Below are 10,913 nucleotides of genomic sequence, written 5' to 3' on the forward strand. Positions count from 1 at the left end.
AAAATATTCAACCGTGCAGCTCCAACCAATTACCTTGAGAATTCCTCGAATGTGCATCTTTGCAATCATTTCCGACGTGAAAAGAATGGAAACAGCAGAATCAACGCTTATAGTAGCAGTTTGCATGAAGGGGAAAAGTTCAAAGGTTCTCGGGGTGTTGCTGCACACAGATGCTAAACTAAGAAGGGCGCAGCTTCGCAATATCCGGCGTACCCATCTCTATCAAAACAAGTAAGTATGCATTCCGTGTATCTCTCAGGAAAATTATCGGCAGAAATGATTGTGCTTACTTTATTGACCCACTCTATATCCGCGCTTTCATTGAAAGCTTCATCGGGGCCGTAATCAGCCAAAACAGGTTCTCCCTTAAGGCTCTGCTTACGGCCCAGCATCATTTTAAGGCGTTCCGTGATTATTTTAGTGGAAATCTTGTCTAAAAATATTTTGTAATATTTATTTCAATCTTTTCAGCCTGCACTTGGAACCGATACTCACGCTATTTTTCCGAACCCTTGCAAAATTCCGAACAAACCAAATCAGCCTTGTTTTTCACAAATCTAGGTAGCCAGAGCTTCACCCAGATGTATAACACCATACTTTAGATCACGTAGCTGATTCGTAAGTACTTCACAAAGTTATATCGCATTATTTAAGCGAGATTTGCACATGGCGACTTGCTCCAGAAATCGGAGCTTTCCAGATAATGCTCCAGATGATGTAAAACTTCACAGCGAGAGAAAATCGATACGTTTAAGCGCGCATTGCCAAACGTGTTAAAATGCCCTTTGCATTCGCAGCAAGGCAAACCTACAAGCGAATTTAATTGCCGATTCTTCCCTTCGATCTCTTCTTTCTTGATTATAAGATTTCTCAACATACTTTATACTGACGACAAAAATCGACACTTTACGAATTGTTAAATGAAACAAACTTTTCAACGATCCGTATAATATCATTATCTAATAGGGGCTATAACAATGTTTAGTTTCAGCTGATCTCGACTAGGTCCAACGAGGTAGGGAGTTTCGTGAACAGGCTGCAGCGAAACTGGGGTGTTGAGCTCCTGGAACGGAATCAGATCATCGATGTTCAACAATTTATCCTGCGGCGAAAAATGATGGACGCGTTCTATAACCTCCATAACGTGTTCTACGCCGCCTTGGACTCCATATATTAGAACCGAAACTTTAACGCGCATCTCTGGTTCAGGCGACTCTCGGCAGATTAAGGAGAAGCGGACAGTCTTTCGAATTTCCTCAGGAACTTCCAAGGTGCCTAGATATGAGTGAAGCGTTCTTTGGAGCATAAACTATATCGACCAACGTGTTACGTTACCTTGCCATACAATCAAGTAACACTTCTTAAATTGGACTCCCTTCGGATACAGTTCCACCACCCAGTCACTGATCTTTTGGGACTCATGCTCAGCGGCAGATAGGTGGGAAGAAAACACAAAAGTGCTGATGTGGTAACTTTGCAAGTCCCAAAATTTCTCTATGCTCAAAGCTGCTGAGCAGCTGTCCGATGTGTACAATCGAGGAGTGAATAAGTGACCCTCGTTTAAGTAATATGGCTCCAATTGCTCAGTGTATCCTACGAAGGAGCATTGAACGATTTTCTGAAAAACGGCAACAGTCTACTTGAACTATGATTTACCTGAGTGAAATTTCATGCCAATGGCCATCCGCTCAACAAAAAACTCCTTATGTTCTTTAATCAATGAAGACATAAGAAGTTCCGCCAATTCACGGGGAGACATCATCGGAAATCGGATATGCATCATTACACCCTCCACCAAGCCAGCGTACGTTTGTGTGGTGCCATTCAGTTTAGCCTTTTGCATTTCAAGCCACCTAAAAACGTCCTTTTCGCCTCAAATCTTTTACTCCGTAATTAGATGTTCACCTAACGACGCAATTGTACAGCATCATCTCGTTGTGCACAACTACATCGTCCGACTTTATCACCATAACGAAGGTATCACAGTCAAAGTTGGTGTAATCAGAGGTGCTGGCCACCGTTTCGAAGTTCCATTTAAAAAAATTTCGACAACTGGACAGGATTCTTTGATGATCACAAATGCTGCTGTACTGCAACCAGGAGGAGAGTTGGTTGTGGTAGGCGGCATGTGGAACGTGACGACACATATACATAATACAGATGCGTGTTAGGCTCTGGAAACGGCATTTAGTACATTTATTTTCTTGATAGGTCACCCTGGATCGATTACCTACCTTCACAAGGTACTTGTCGGCAAGGGCCAGAATTGGCATAACGTTTGTGTGAGTAATGTGAATTTTTCCGGTATAAAAGTATTCCAAGAACGTGTAGAACACACTCTCGCAAATGGGTAATTCTTGTAGTTCTATGTGGGTTTCCTTCCATTCCGACCAAGCGGAGTTCATAAGCATTGCCTAATTTGAAACGATTGACTGATTATAGCACGGTTTACATCGGGCATAGCTGGCTTGAAACGTACTTGAAATACATCACTGGTGGCACACAAAATGAATCGATGAGCTCCAAACTGTTTGCTCCCAACTTTCAGATATATATCGCACATACTTTGGTCTTGCCATAGCTTCTTCAGTACTTTGAGAATATTCTCCGAGTTATCTATCTAAGGAAAGGAAGAAGGTTGTGTTTCTCAACTACACGACTGGTCGTATTTACGATTGCTATAGCTTCGATTTCGCATTTCCGAAACTCACTGTGATTTGGCAGTTGTCACTGTAATCGTCATCAGATGAAGAGGAGCAGACACTCCGATGCTCCAGTGCAGGTCTTTCGCCGATAATGTACATGTTTTCGTCTTCGAAAAACATTGCCAACAATGACTACGATGACAAAATCCAGAATTAGGTACTTTGAACAAGGGCAAATGGATCGACATTTATGAAACTTGGTTTTATCATTTTTGTTTGTAAAAGTCAGCTAAGTACCTACTGCTACTTTACTTTTTCTTTTGCTGAGTTCTTTGGTACTTTTGTATCAAAAAGTTTTGGCATATATATCAATATTTACATTTGTATATCGGATTAGGGTTAAGTTGTCTTCATCTATGGTTGAATGTCAGATTTGCTCTCTTCTCTCACTCCAACAGGAGACTGTACAAGTAACATTCACAGAACATACCCCCATAGGGGGGATATTTTGTGGTAACATTACTGATTATTTTGTAGGTATACTTGCTGCTCAAATAAAATTAAAAAGAAGACGATTATTTAAAATGTTCCCGATACTGATTGACTGACGTGTATTTCAAATTGACAAACATCAGAAATCAGAACAGCAACATTTCGAGCCGGTTTGTTAATGACCCACTAAAGATGAATTATTATCTTTGTCCCTATCGCAACTTAAGTTTTGCTTTTTTACTCCTATGCACATACGTTGCAGCTGTGCAAAAGCCGGAACTGCCCAAAGTGCGAGGAATCTCCACTTCTAGAGTCGGCTTCTACGATCCAGAGCTAGGCTTTACTTGCCTAGATGGGAGCAAGACCATACCATTCACCCAGGTACTAATTTGTTAGACCACACGACGTCTTATTTTTAGGCCGTGCAAATTGCATCTGGAACGTCGAACTATTTCATGTTAAGCCATTTATTTGCAACACTTATCTATCACCACTTGAAAATAGCACGCGCTGCCTAAAAGTAGCTGTACATCAAGAATGTTTCGACCGTGTCTTGTTGGAAGCCAATATTTACTGAAATTAACAATCTCCATGTCGTTTGCGAGGCAAATTGCAATTAATGACATAAGCATTTAACACATTTTATTAAGTATTTCAATCGTGGATTTTATGCTATCTGCAGGTAAATGATGATTACTGTGATTGCTCGGATGGAAGTGACGAACCAGGAACCAGTGCATGTCCACATGGAAGTTTCTACTGTTTTAATGTCGGTCACAAACCGCAAGTTATACCATCCTACAGGTAATCATCTTCATTCACATGCAAACGATTGCACTTTAATACTTTAAATATGTCAGGGTGAATGATGGTATCTGTGATTGTTGCGACGGCAGCGATGAATATTTCGAAGATCATAACTGTACTAATGATTGTCTCCGCATGGGAAAAGAAGCCAGAGAAAATGCAGCAAGGTGGGCTGTATTGTTCAACGCGGGTGAGTGTCCAAAGCAGCTATTTAAAGCCACCCATTTTTGATAAGTCGTCTTTTTCAGATGGTAAACACAAAAAATATATAACGTATTTTTTCGGTTCTGTGGCAAGTCTGAAAGAGATAAGTTTTCCGTAACGTCGTTTGATGTTGAGTTATTCATGCTAACCTGATTTTATTAATTTGAAAATGCTTGTTTCTCAGCTTCCTGATAATATTGAAATGAATTAAGATTTTCACAGTTCAACAGAAAAGTTAAAAATTACCTCAATCTTACAAAATCACAATAGCTGACAAATTATCATGTCTCCTTCACACTAATATGATTCCATACCCTACCTTCTCGATAATGGAACCTACTACATTTATCCACTGGCTTGTAGCGTTATTAATTTTCGAAGCTTTACCTCATTCGTTTTTCATTATTTAGGCAAGCAATTGAGAGCAGATTTGAGTCAGGAAGGACAGAAAATTAAAAATGAAAAACAACAGAAATTGAACAAGTTGCGCATCAATCAAGAGGAAGCGGAGAAAATCAAAGCTGAACGCGAACAAATAAAAATTCAAGCAGAAGAGGCGGAAAACAAAGCTTTGGAGTACTACAGAGAGTTAGAAGAGGAGCATAAGAAAAAGGTGACGAAGCCGAACTGCATATTTCCGACTTATTTATTGCTGAAACACCATTTCCTATGTAATTGTTTTAGAAAGAAGAGTTGGAAGCCGAACGCAGCACAGAACAGGCATTAGAGTATTTTAAAAAACTGGACAGCAACGGAGATAATTTGATTGAGGTGGCGGAGATTCAAAGCAGACAGACGTTCGACCGAGATCGTAATGGAGAAGGTAGATTTAATTGTTCCTTCTGAACAGAAGTCTCATGTTCATTTTATTGTCGTGTTTTTCAGTATCAGCAGAAGAAGCAAAGCTATTTTTATCGAACCAGGAGTCGGTCGATCAGGAGACGTTCATCGAGCGGACATGGAAGCTGATGAAACCATTCGTAGAACGGGAATCTGGAATGTACCAATCTGCAGGAGAGGCAGAGAGTGTCCCAGAACACGAAGATTCTGAACAACCAGAGGACGAAGAAGAACATGAAGATGGTTTGTAAAATTTTACTTTATTGAAAAACTGAATTAATAGCTGAAATAAACTATATTTAGACGAGGAAGAAGAGGAACCTGAACAGTCAGTCGGAACTCAAGAACCGGAGAATGTTCCTTATGACGAGGAAACTACGAAGTTGGTTGAGACCGCCACCATTGCGCGAAATCAGTATTCGGGTATATCATATACACTACCAAATATGCGAGACTTAGTAAGTTCAGGTTGGCATTTTAGAGTCCGAAAAGGACGTCAGGACAATCACAGATGAGATTACACGGCTTGAAGACAGTCTAAAGAAAGACTTTGGTGTCGAGGAAGAATTTGCCAGTTTGGAAGGACAGTGCTTCGACTATCAAGACCACGAGTACATCTATAAGTTATGCCCTTTTGAGAAAACTCTGCAGATTCCCAAATCAAACTCAATGGAAACGAATTTGGGAAGGTACTTTTGCACTTTTTTTCCTCATCCAACACTGAGTAGTAACTTAGTACTTGTAATCCATAACCTTTAATGAGTGTAGTGTCCCTATATGGTAATTTAAATCGCTATGCCATAGGTGGTCTCGCTGGGATGGAGCCGAAAGCAATCTATATAGCAAAATGCTATACGAGAATGGGCAGAATTGCTGGAATGGTCCAAACAGGTCAACGAAAGTGTCGCTGTTTTGCGGAACGGAAAATAAAATTACAAGTGTGGCAGAACCCAATAGGTGGGTGATTCTTATGTGCATATTAGTTTATCTAACACGAGTTCGAATAGTTTACTTGGTTCTGATCTTTTGTACAGTCGTTCACCTTATGATGTGTCCATTTTAGGTGCGAATATGCATTCGAGTTTGAGACTCCAGCCGCTTGTTACGATCCCAGCAACCAGGAGAGTCAAAGTGATGTGCATGACGAATTATAGAAGGTATAATATGAGTTTAATGGGTATTCAATAAAACATTTTCCTGTGCTTTTAAGATTGGTAATTGGTCAGTAAGCATATCATGCCTCACATTTTTATTTATTTTGGGTGCTTCAACAAAAAAAATATTGTATCAATAACCAATTACGTAAATAAGTATAGAAATTAAACATTTGTGTATAAGCAGATATTGGAGAGCCAGCCAATTTTCTATTTTTATATATACGATTTTAGCGAAAGATGTTTAGGTAATTTTGGATGTAACGTAATTTTTTCAGTCTTTCGTTTTTATTACTTTTAATTGGTAGGGCATTTTTGTTTATTTATATGCACATTTCATACTGGCACACCAAGTCACACTACCTGAATATATTGTTTTTTGTTGGAAATTCGAACCAATCCGTTATTCTCACCAAAATGTGTGCGATTACCCTTTACATACTAATTACTGCTAAATGACTCCTGCATCTCCTGATCCTTTTGCAAAATAGACAGATAGAAAGCAACGAAGGAAGGGAGAAAAGAATATGTCGTGGCGAATAAAATTGACTTGTAATATTTACTGGTATATTTATAATTTTCTTGCTGCCCTTTACTATAATTATGTACCATGTAATACTCTCCCTTCAACATGCAATTCAGATAAACATGTATAGCCCGGTGTGCACAACGAACGTGAATCTACTAAGTAAAATCAATTTACAACATTTTAAATAAATACTTTACAACTAAGTGTAACAATAAATGTGTTTTATAATATACAAAAACACTTAATGATACCAACACAAACAAAGGTATGCATGAAAGTGTGAAGCCTGGGGCATTCAAACCAATGAATGTGATCACATAATGAATCAATGTCGCTAAGCAGCAGGTAAAACAAAACAAATAATTGTTTTCATCGACCCTTACGATTTTACTGCAAAAATGAATGCAACTGCATAACAGTAGCCCTATCCAACAGGCACAAATCGAAATCAAACGTGTGCGAGGACACCTCGAATTTGCCTGTATCAGCAATCAGCTGTACCACCCTTTGCAAGTCTGATTGGTCTTTGAGCCCCATGATTTTGGTCTGCAGCTCTCGCAACATACTCATGTAGGCCTCGGGCTAAAACAGTTCAGCATTGTACTGGGCCATGGAAATAGCAATATTGTACTCACGTCATCAGTGTACGCTACTGATTTAGAGTCTTCAGAGCTGGATACTTTCCGCTCATCATCGGAATCATCATTTGAAGGCGCTTCCTTTCTATGCAGTTTTATGGGTGGTTCCTCAATTTCAACCTAGAATTAGACATAGGGCAATGCATTTTCGATACGACATAGCGGGCACACGCAGAACTTTCAGCTAATCAAAAATGTTCACCTGAGTCTCAGCCTCCACTTTTCTTTTCCGTTTCCTCTCTTGATCCCTATCTGCCTTTTTGTCCTTCTTTCTCTCCTTTTTCTCCTTTTTGCTGACATCATCAAATCGCGGTTTCTTGCTCAGGTGCTCTTCCTGCGGCGATAACCTCGTAACTTCTAATGACGGCAGCGGAGAAGGAGACTAAAAATTAAGCAATGAAGTAATTTTCATTTCGCTATTGAAGTAATTTGGACGTACTCTTGGACATGGGCCAGCTTGAGTTGTGTCATTAGCAGGGCTGGGTTCTCTGCTACTTAGCTTTGACGTATTGGAGGAATCATCTTCCATGTGGGGTGATTTGTCAATTTCCAGATCAGGAGGAGCTGATCCAGGACTAGGCTCGCTCTTTGGACTACTACCGAAAAGATTATCTGCCTTCTCCCTAAAACACGCGAATATTTCAGGCGCCTGTTGCAATTCGATGATATTGATCAATCAGTACCTTTCTTTAGCAGACACCTCTTTTGTCTTTTTTTCCTCTTTTTCTTTCTTGTGAAGCTCTCTGTCTTTCTTTTCTTTGCGATCCTTGTCTTTTTTCTTATGCTTGTGTTTGGGTCTTTCTTTCTCTTTATCATCACTTTTTTCCTTATCTTTTGGTTTTGCTTCTTCAGATTTGTCTGCCTCCTTTGAATCTTTGTCCTTTATTTTCTCCTTTTTTTCGATCTAAAAACACCTGTTGTTAAACAATACTTGCGATACAATGATTCAATTAAATATACTTTGGGGGTTTGCATGTTCACAATTGGACTGATGTCTCGATCCTTTTCTTTATTAGAACTGGAAATACTGTTGTTGACATTATCTCGTTCCTTTTCCTTGCTGCTTTTCATTTCTCTGACTTTATAGTCCTTGCTATGATCCGCGATCGGTTTATCTCGGTCCTTCTCTTTATCTTTGTCCCGATGTTTTCCATCTTTTTCCTTGATCAAACAGTTAGTTATTAGTAAATAAATGTCGAACAAATCCTTCAATTTGCAGCGACATAAATGTATGCCCTTTTGTTTTCACTAACTAAACTTACTTTATGCTTTTTTGACTTCTTTTCTCTGTCTCTGTCGCGGTCCTTTGATTCCCGTGATTCTTTATCTTTCTCTTTTAGTTCCTTAACGCTGGTTTTGACGGGTGAAGGACTTCTTGGCCTTTTGGGCGATCTACAATTAATTAGGTAAAACCACAAACGCTACTAATTTAATATTTACTTACCGTTTTGGGCTGCTACTTTTTTGTCTGGCTGTTGGAGATTTGTCTCGATCCCTGTCCTTCCGCTCCTTTTTGTCCTTCTTGCTATATTCTCTATCTTTCTTGTCTCGTTTATCCTTCGACTTTCTATCAAAATTACTATTTTCAGTCTGTTTATCCTTATCTTTGGACCTTTCCCTATCTTTTTCCTTATCCTTATAAGGACTCTTCGTTTTACTCTTGTCTTTCTCTCCTGAGATTTTCTCTCCCTTGTCTTTGTCACTGTTCTTAACTTGTGGCTTTATCGAGGACTCCTTACTTTTGGGCAGCTCGGTAATTTTGCTAGATTTCGTAATTGGCGTCCCAAACAAATTGGTGAACTGATCACTCCTGGGCTCTTCGGGCTTCAGCTTATATTTCTTCGGTTGCTCCGAGCCGCTTAATCTGGGCTTACTCATCATTTGGGACTTGTCTTCCGGCTTAGGCAAGTGAACTGAAGATGAATTATCTGATGTCACTGGTGTACCTCCCAACTAAAACACATGTGTGGCTCGAACTGTAATTGAACACCAGGCAACTATATACCTACATACCACAGCTCCGCCTTTCAAAAGCTTATTTCGAAAATCCTCACTGACCGAATGAAAAGTATACTTTTCCTTCTGAACTTCATGAATCGGGGGCCCGCTGGGTTGCAGCTGCAGATCATAGTTGAATTGAATCTTCCTCGGTTCCTGATTGTTTTTCAGGTGAATTTGAATCGGCAAATTGAAGCCGGCATATCCGGACGTTCGTAAAGAGTATGGTGGCTCTTTTACCACTAGTGGACCAAACAAAATGGTTTTTCAGCTGAGTATTTAAGCTAACTATAACGAGCAGTTACATACCTCTCTTGGGCTTTTCGAAAGTTTCGTGCAAGAGGAATACGACCCTGTCCACGTAGTGTCGAATATCAGCTCCGTTGCAGCCTCGAACAAACACTTCCCAATCGTGGGTAAATCCCTCAGTAGTCGTCTTTTCCCTCAGAGCAGCATCGTGTCCTATTTCCAAGTTTATAGTGAGTGTCTGCATGATTCGTCTACACAATGCCCCGTGAATTCGCCATGAACATGCTGCTTTTTCGCTCTATTCATTTAGCTTCTAAACTACCTACTAAAGTGAGTTGAACTGTAACCTAAATATAACGCTTCTGCTCAAGCACACGCCGTAGTTAGCCCAAACTAATTGAAAGCAGTATCTGCACGATAGAAATGAATCACAGTTCGATTATCGGTTTACAATTAGTTTCAATGGACGCGAACTCACAAAAATCATAAAGTTATTATTTGTTTATAGTGAAATGTTATCAATTATCGTCACTTCGAGTGACAGTCAGTCATGTCACCTCACAATGTGACGGTCACATTGTCACATCAGGGCACAGATTATCAAACTATTGCATCACTCAGGGCCTGCTCACTGTCAAACTTCTTGAGTTCCGTGTTACGCGTACCCGCGCCTCTAGGAGCGCTGGTGTCGACAATGGCGTTTTGGTTCTGTTTGAAAATCCTACAGGACCAAGAAAATTAGTAGATGCCATTTAAAAAAAACTGATTTTTGGAATTTTTAATGATCAATTAACTCGAATAACATTTGAATTCGGCAGTTTAATCACCAGCCGGCATCGCTGGCGGCGCGACTGAATGCGCTTTGCCGAAATCGCGCGAGTTGCCAATCTAAATAGTTTGATAATCTGTGGCATCACTGCCCTCAATGTAGGTATACCGAGATTAATTTTGTTTTGTCACTAGCGGCACCTATTAACTTCATGCGATAACTAGTAGTAAAATCATATTCGCCATTATATGTACATTTGATTATCGTGTTTTATTTATTTTAATAAAAGATAAAACCTTTGCTAGAAAATGTCCTGCAGGTAAACAGCAAGTGAAAATGAACAGAGCAGAAGCAGAAGAAAATAATACTAATACCAGAACATCACGTTATATTAAGAATTATCACATCCATCCTGTACAAGGGCGGATTCAAGGGTGGGGGGGGGGCATGGGGGTCATGAGCCCTCATTCAATTCTCTATCCAAAACTGGAAGACTGCCAACATTTTCTTATCCATGGTTCACTTTCTAAAAAGGCCATTTATTTATCTCTAGAATGATGTACAAATGAGCGTTCTTGCTCATTTTGC

The 10,913-nt window shown here is 39.8% G+C and overlaps 4 protein-coding genes across 6 annotated transcripts in view; 1 reads left to right on the forward strand and 3 right to left on the reverse strand.

The window, feature by feature from the left end:
* Window positions 1-728, reverse strand: part of LOC109539290 (sodium leak channel NALCN) — a 9,556-nt gene extending 8,828 nt beyond the window's left edge. The window contains exons 1-3 of the mRNA XM_019906947.2: window positions 496-728; window positions 291-433; window positions 34-219 (exon numbers count right to left, since the gene is read on the reverse strand). Of these exons, the coding sequence (XP_019762506.2) occupies window positions 34-219; window positions 291-395 (291 nt within the window). The 5' untranslated portion in view covers window positions 396-433; window positions 496-728. The remainder of the gene's footprint in view (window positions 1-33; window positions 220-290; window positions 434-495) is intronic.
* A 203-nt stretch (window positions 729-931) lies between these two features.
* Window positions 932-3,119, reverse strand: LOC109539259 (BTB/POZ domain-containing protein 17). 3 transcript variants are annotated; one of them, XM_019906901.2, is made up of 8 exons: window positions 3,025-3,119; window positions 2,712-2,837; window positions 2,480-2,620; window positions 2,235-2,414; window positions 1,906-2,174; window positions 1,657-1,853; window positions 1,336-1,593; window positions 932-1,275 (listed from the first exon to the last, which is right to left on the reverse strand). In XM_019906901.2, exons 2-8 carry the CDS (start codon window positions 2,823-2,825, stop codon window positions 956-958), a joined length of 1,479 nt encoding a protein of 492 aa, XP_019762460.1. In that variant the 5' UTR covers window positions 2,826-2,837; window positions 3,025-3,119; the 3' UTR covers window positions 932-955. The 3 variants fall into 3 exon arrangements, with proteins under 3 accessions (XP_019762460.1, XP_019762459.1, XP_019762458.1); XM_019906900.2 differs by having other exon boundaries at window positions 2,947-3,106; XM_019906899.2 differs by having other exon boundaries at window positions 2,943-3,106.
* A 101-nt stretch (window positions 3,120-3,220) lies between these two features.
* On the forward strand, window positions 3,221-6,537 carry LOC109539258 (glucosidase 2 subunit beta). Its single transcript, XM_019906897.2, has 10 exons — window positions 3,221-3,518; window positions 3,820-3,941; window positions 3,998-4,134; window positions 4,559-4,761; window positions 4,833-4,971; window positions 5,034-5,231; window positions 5,292-5,411; window positions 5,470-5,677; window positions 5,793-5,945; window positions 6,052-6,537. Exons 1-10 carry the CDS (start codon window positions 3,330-3,332, stop codon window positions 6,140-6,142), a joined length of 1,560 nt encoding a protein of 519 aa, XP_019762456.2. The 5' UTR covers window positions 3,221-3,329; the 3' UTR covers window positions 6,143-6,537.
* A 158-nt stretch (window positions 6,538-6,695) lies between these two features.
* Window positions 6,696-10,136, reverse strand: LOC109539257 (protein AF-9). Its single transcript, XM_019906896.2, has 10 exons — window positions 9,617-10,136; window positions 9,323-9,549; window positions 8,754-9,262; window positions 8,572-8,701; window positions 8,270-8,470; window positions 7,993-8,213; window positions 7,749-7,932; window positions 7,512-7,691; window positions 7,307-7,429; window positions 6,696-7,253 (listed from the first exon to the last, which is right to left on the reverse strand). Exons 1-10 carry the CDS (start codon window positions 9,798-9,800, stop codon window positions 7,059-7,061), a joined length of 2,154 nt encoding a protein of 717 aa, XP_019762455.2. The 5' UTR covers window positions 9,801-10,136; the 3' UTR covers window positions 6,696-7,058.
* Window positions 10,137-10,913: the final 777 nt, after the last annotated feature.

Source organism: Dendroctonus ponderosae, unplaced genomic scaffold (assembly GCF_020466585.1).
Source record: "Dendroctonus ponderosae isolate FM_Combo_2020 unplaced genomic scaffold, Dpon_F_20191213v2 Dpon_F_20191213_7, whole genome shotgun sequence".
Classification (NCBI taxonomy): Eukaryota; Metazoa; Arthropoda; class Insecta; order Coleoptera; family Curculionidae; genus Dendroctonus; species Dendroctonus ponderosae.

Coding starts and splice junctions, on each gene's coding strand:
- LOC109539259 (XM_019906901.2), bottom strand. CDS start 2,825: ATGTTTTTCGAAGACGAAAACATGTACATTATCGGCGAAAGACCTGCA. Junction 2,175..2,234: donor CCGACAAGTACCTTGTGAAG/GTAGGTAATCGA, acceptor TGCCGTTTCCAG/AGCCTAACACGCATCTGTAT. Junction 1,276..1,335: donor TTACTTGATTGTATGGCAAG/GTAACGTAACAC, acceptor ACTCATATCTAG/GCACCTTGGAAGTTCCTGAG.
- LOC109539258 (XM_019906897.2), top strand. CDS start 3,330: ATGAATTATTATCTTTGTCCCTATCGCAACTTAAGTTTTGCTTTTTTA. Junction 5,412..5,469: donor TGCGCGAAATCAGTATTCGG/GTATATCATATA, acceptor TTGGCATTTTAG/AGTCCGAAAAGGACGTCAGG. Junction 5,678..5,792: donor ATGGAAACGAATTTGGGAAG/GTACTTTTGCAC, acceptor GCTATGCCATAG/GTGGTCTCGCTGGGATGGAG.
- LOC109539257 (XM_019906896.2), bottom strand. CDS start 9,800: ATGCAGACACTCACTATAAACTTGGAAATAGGACACGATGCTGCTCTG. Junction 7,692..7,748: donor AAGCTGGCCCATGTCCAAGA/GTACGTCCAAAT, acceptor CTTAATTTTTAG/TCTCCTTCTCCGCTGCCGTC. Junction 7,430..7,511: donor AAGTGGAGGCTGAGACTCAG/GTGAACATTTTT, acceptor GTCTAATTCTAG/GTTGAAATTGAGGAACCACC.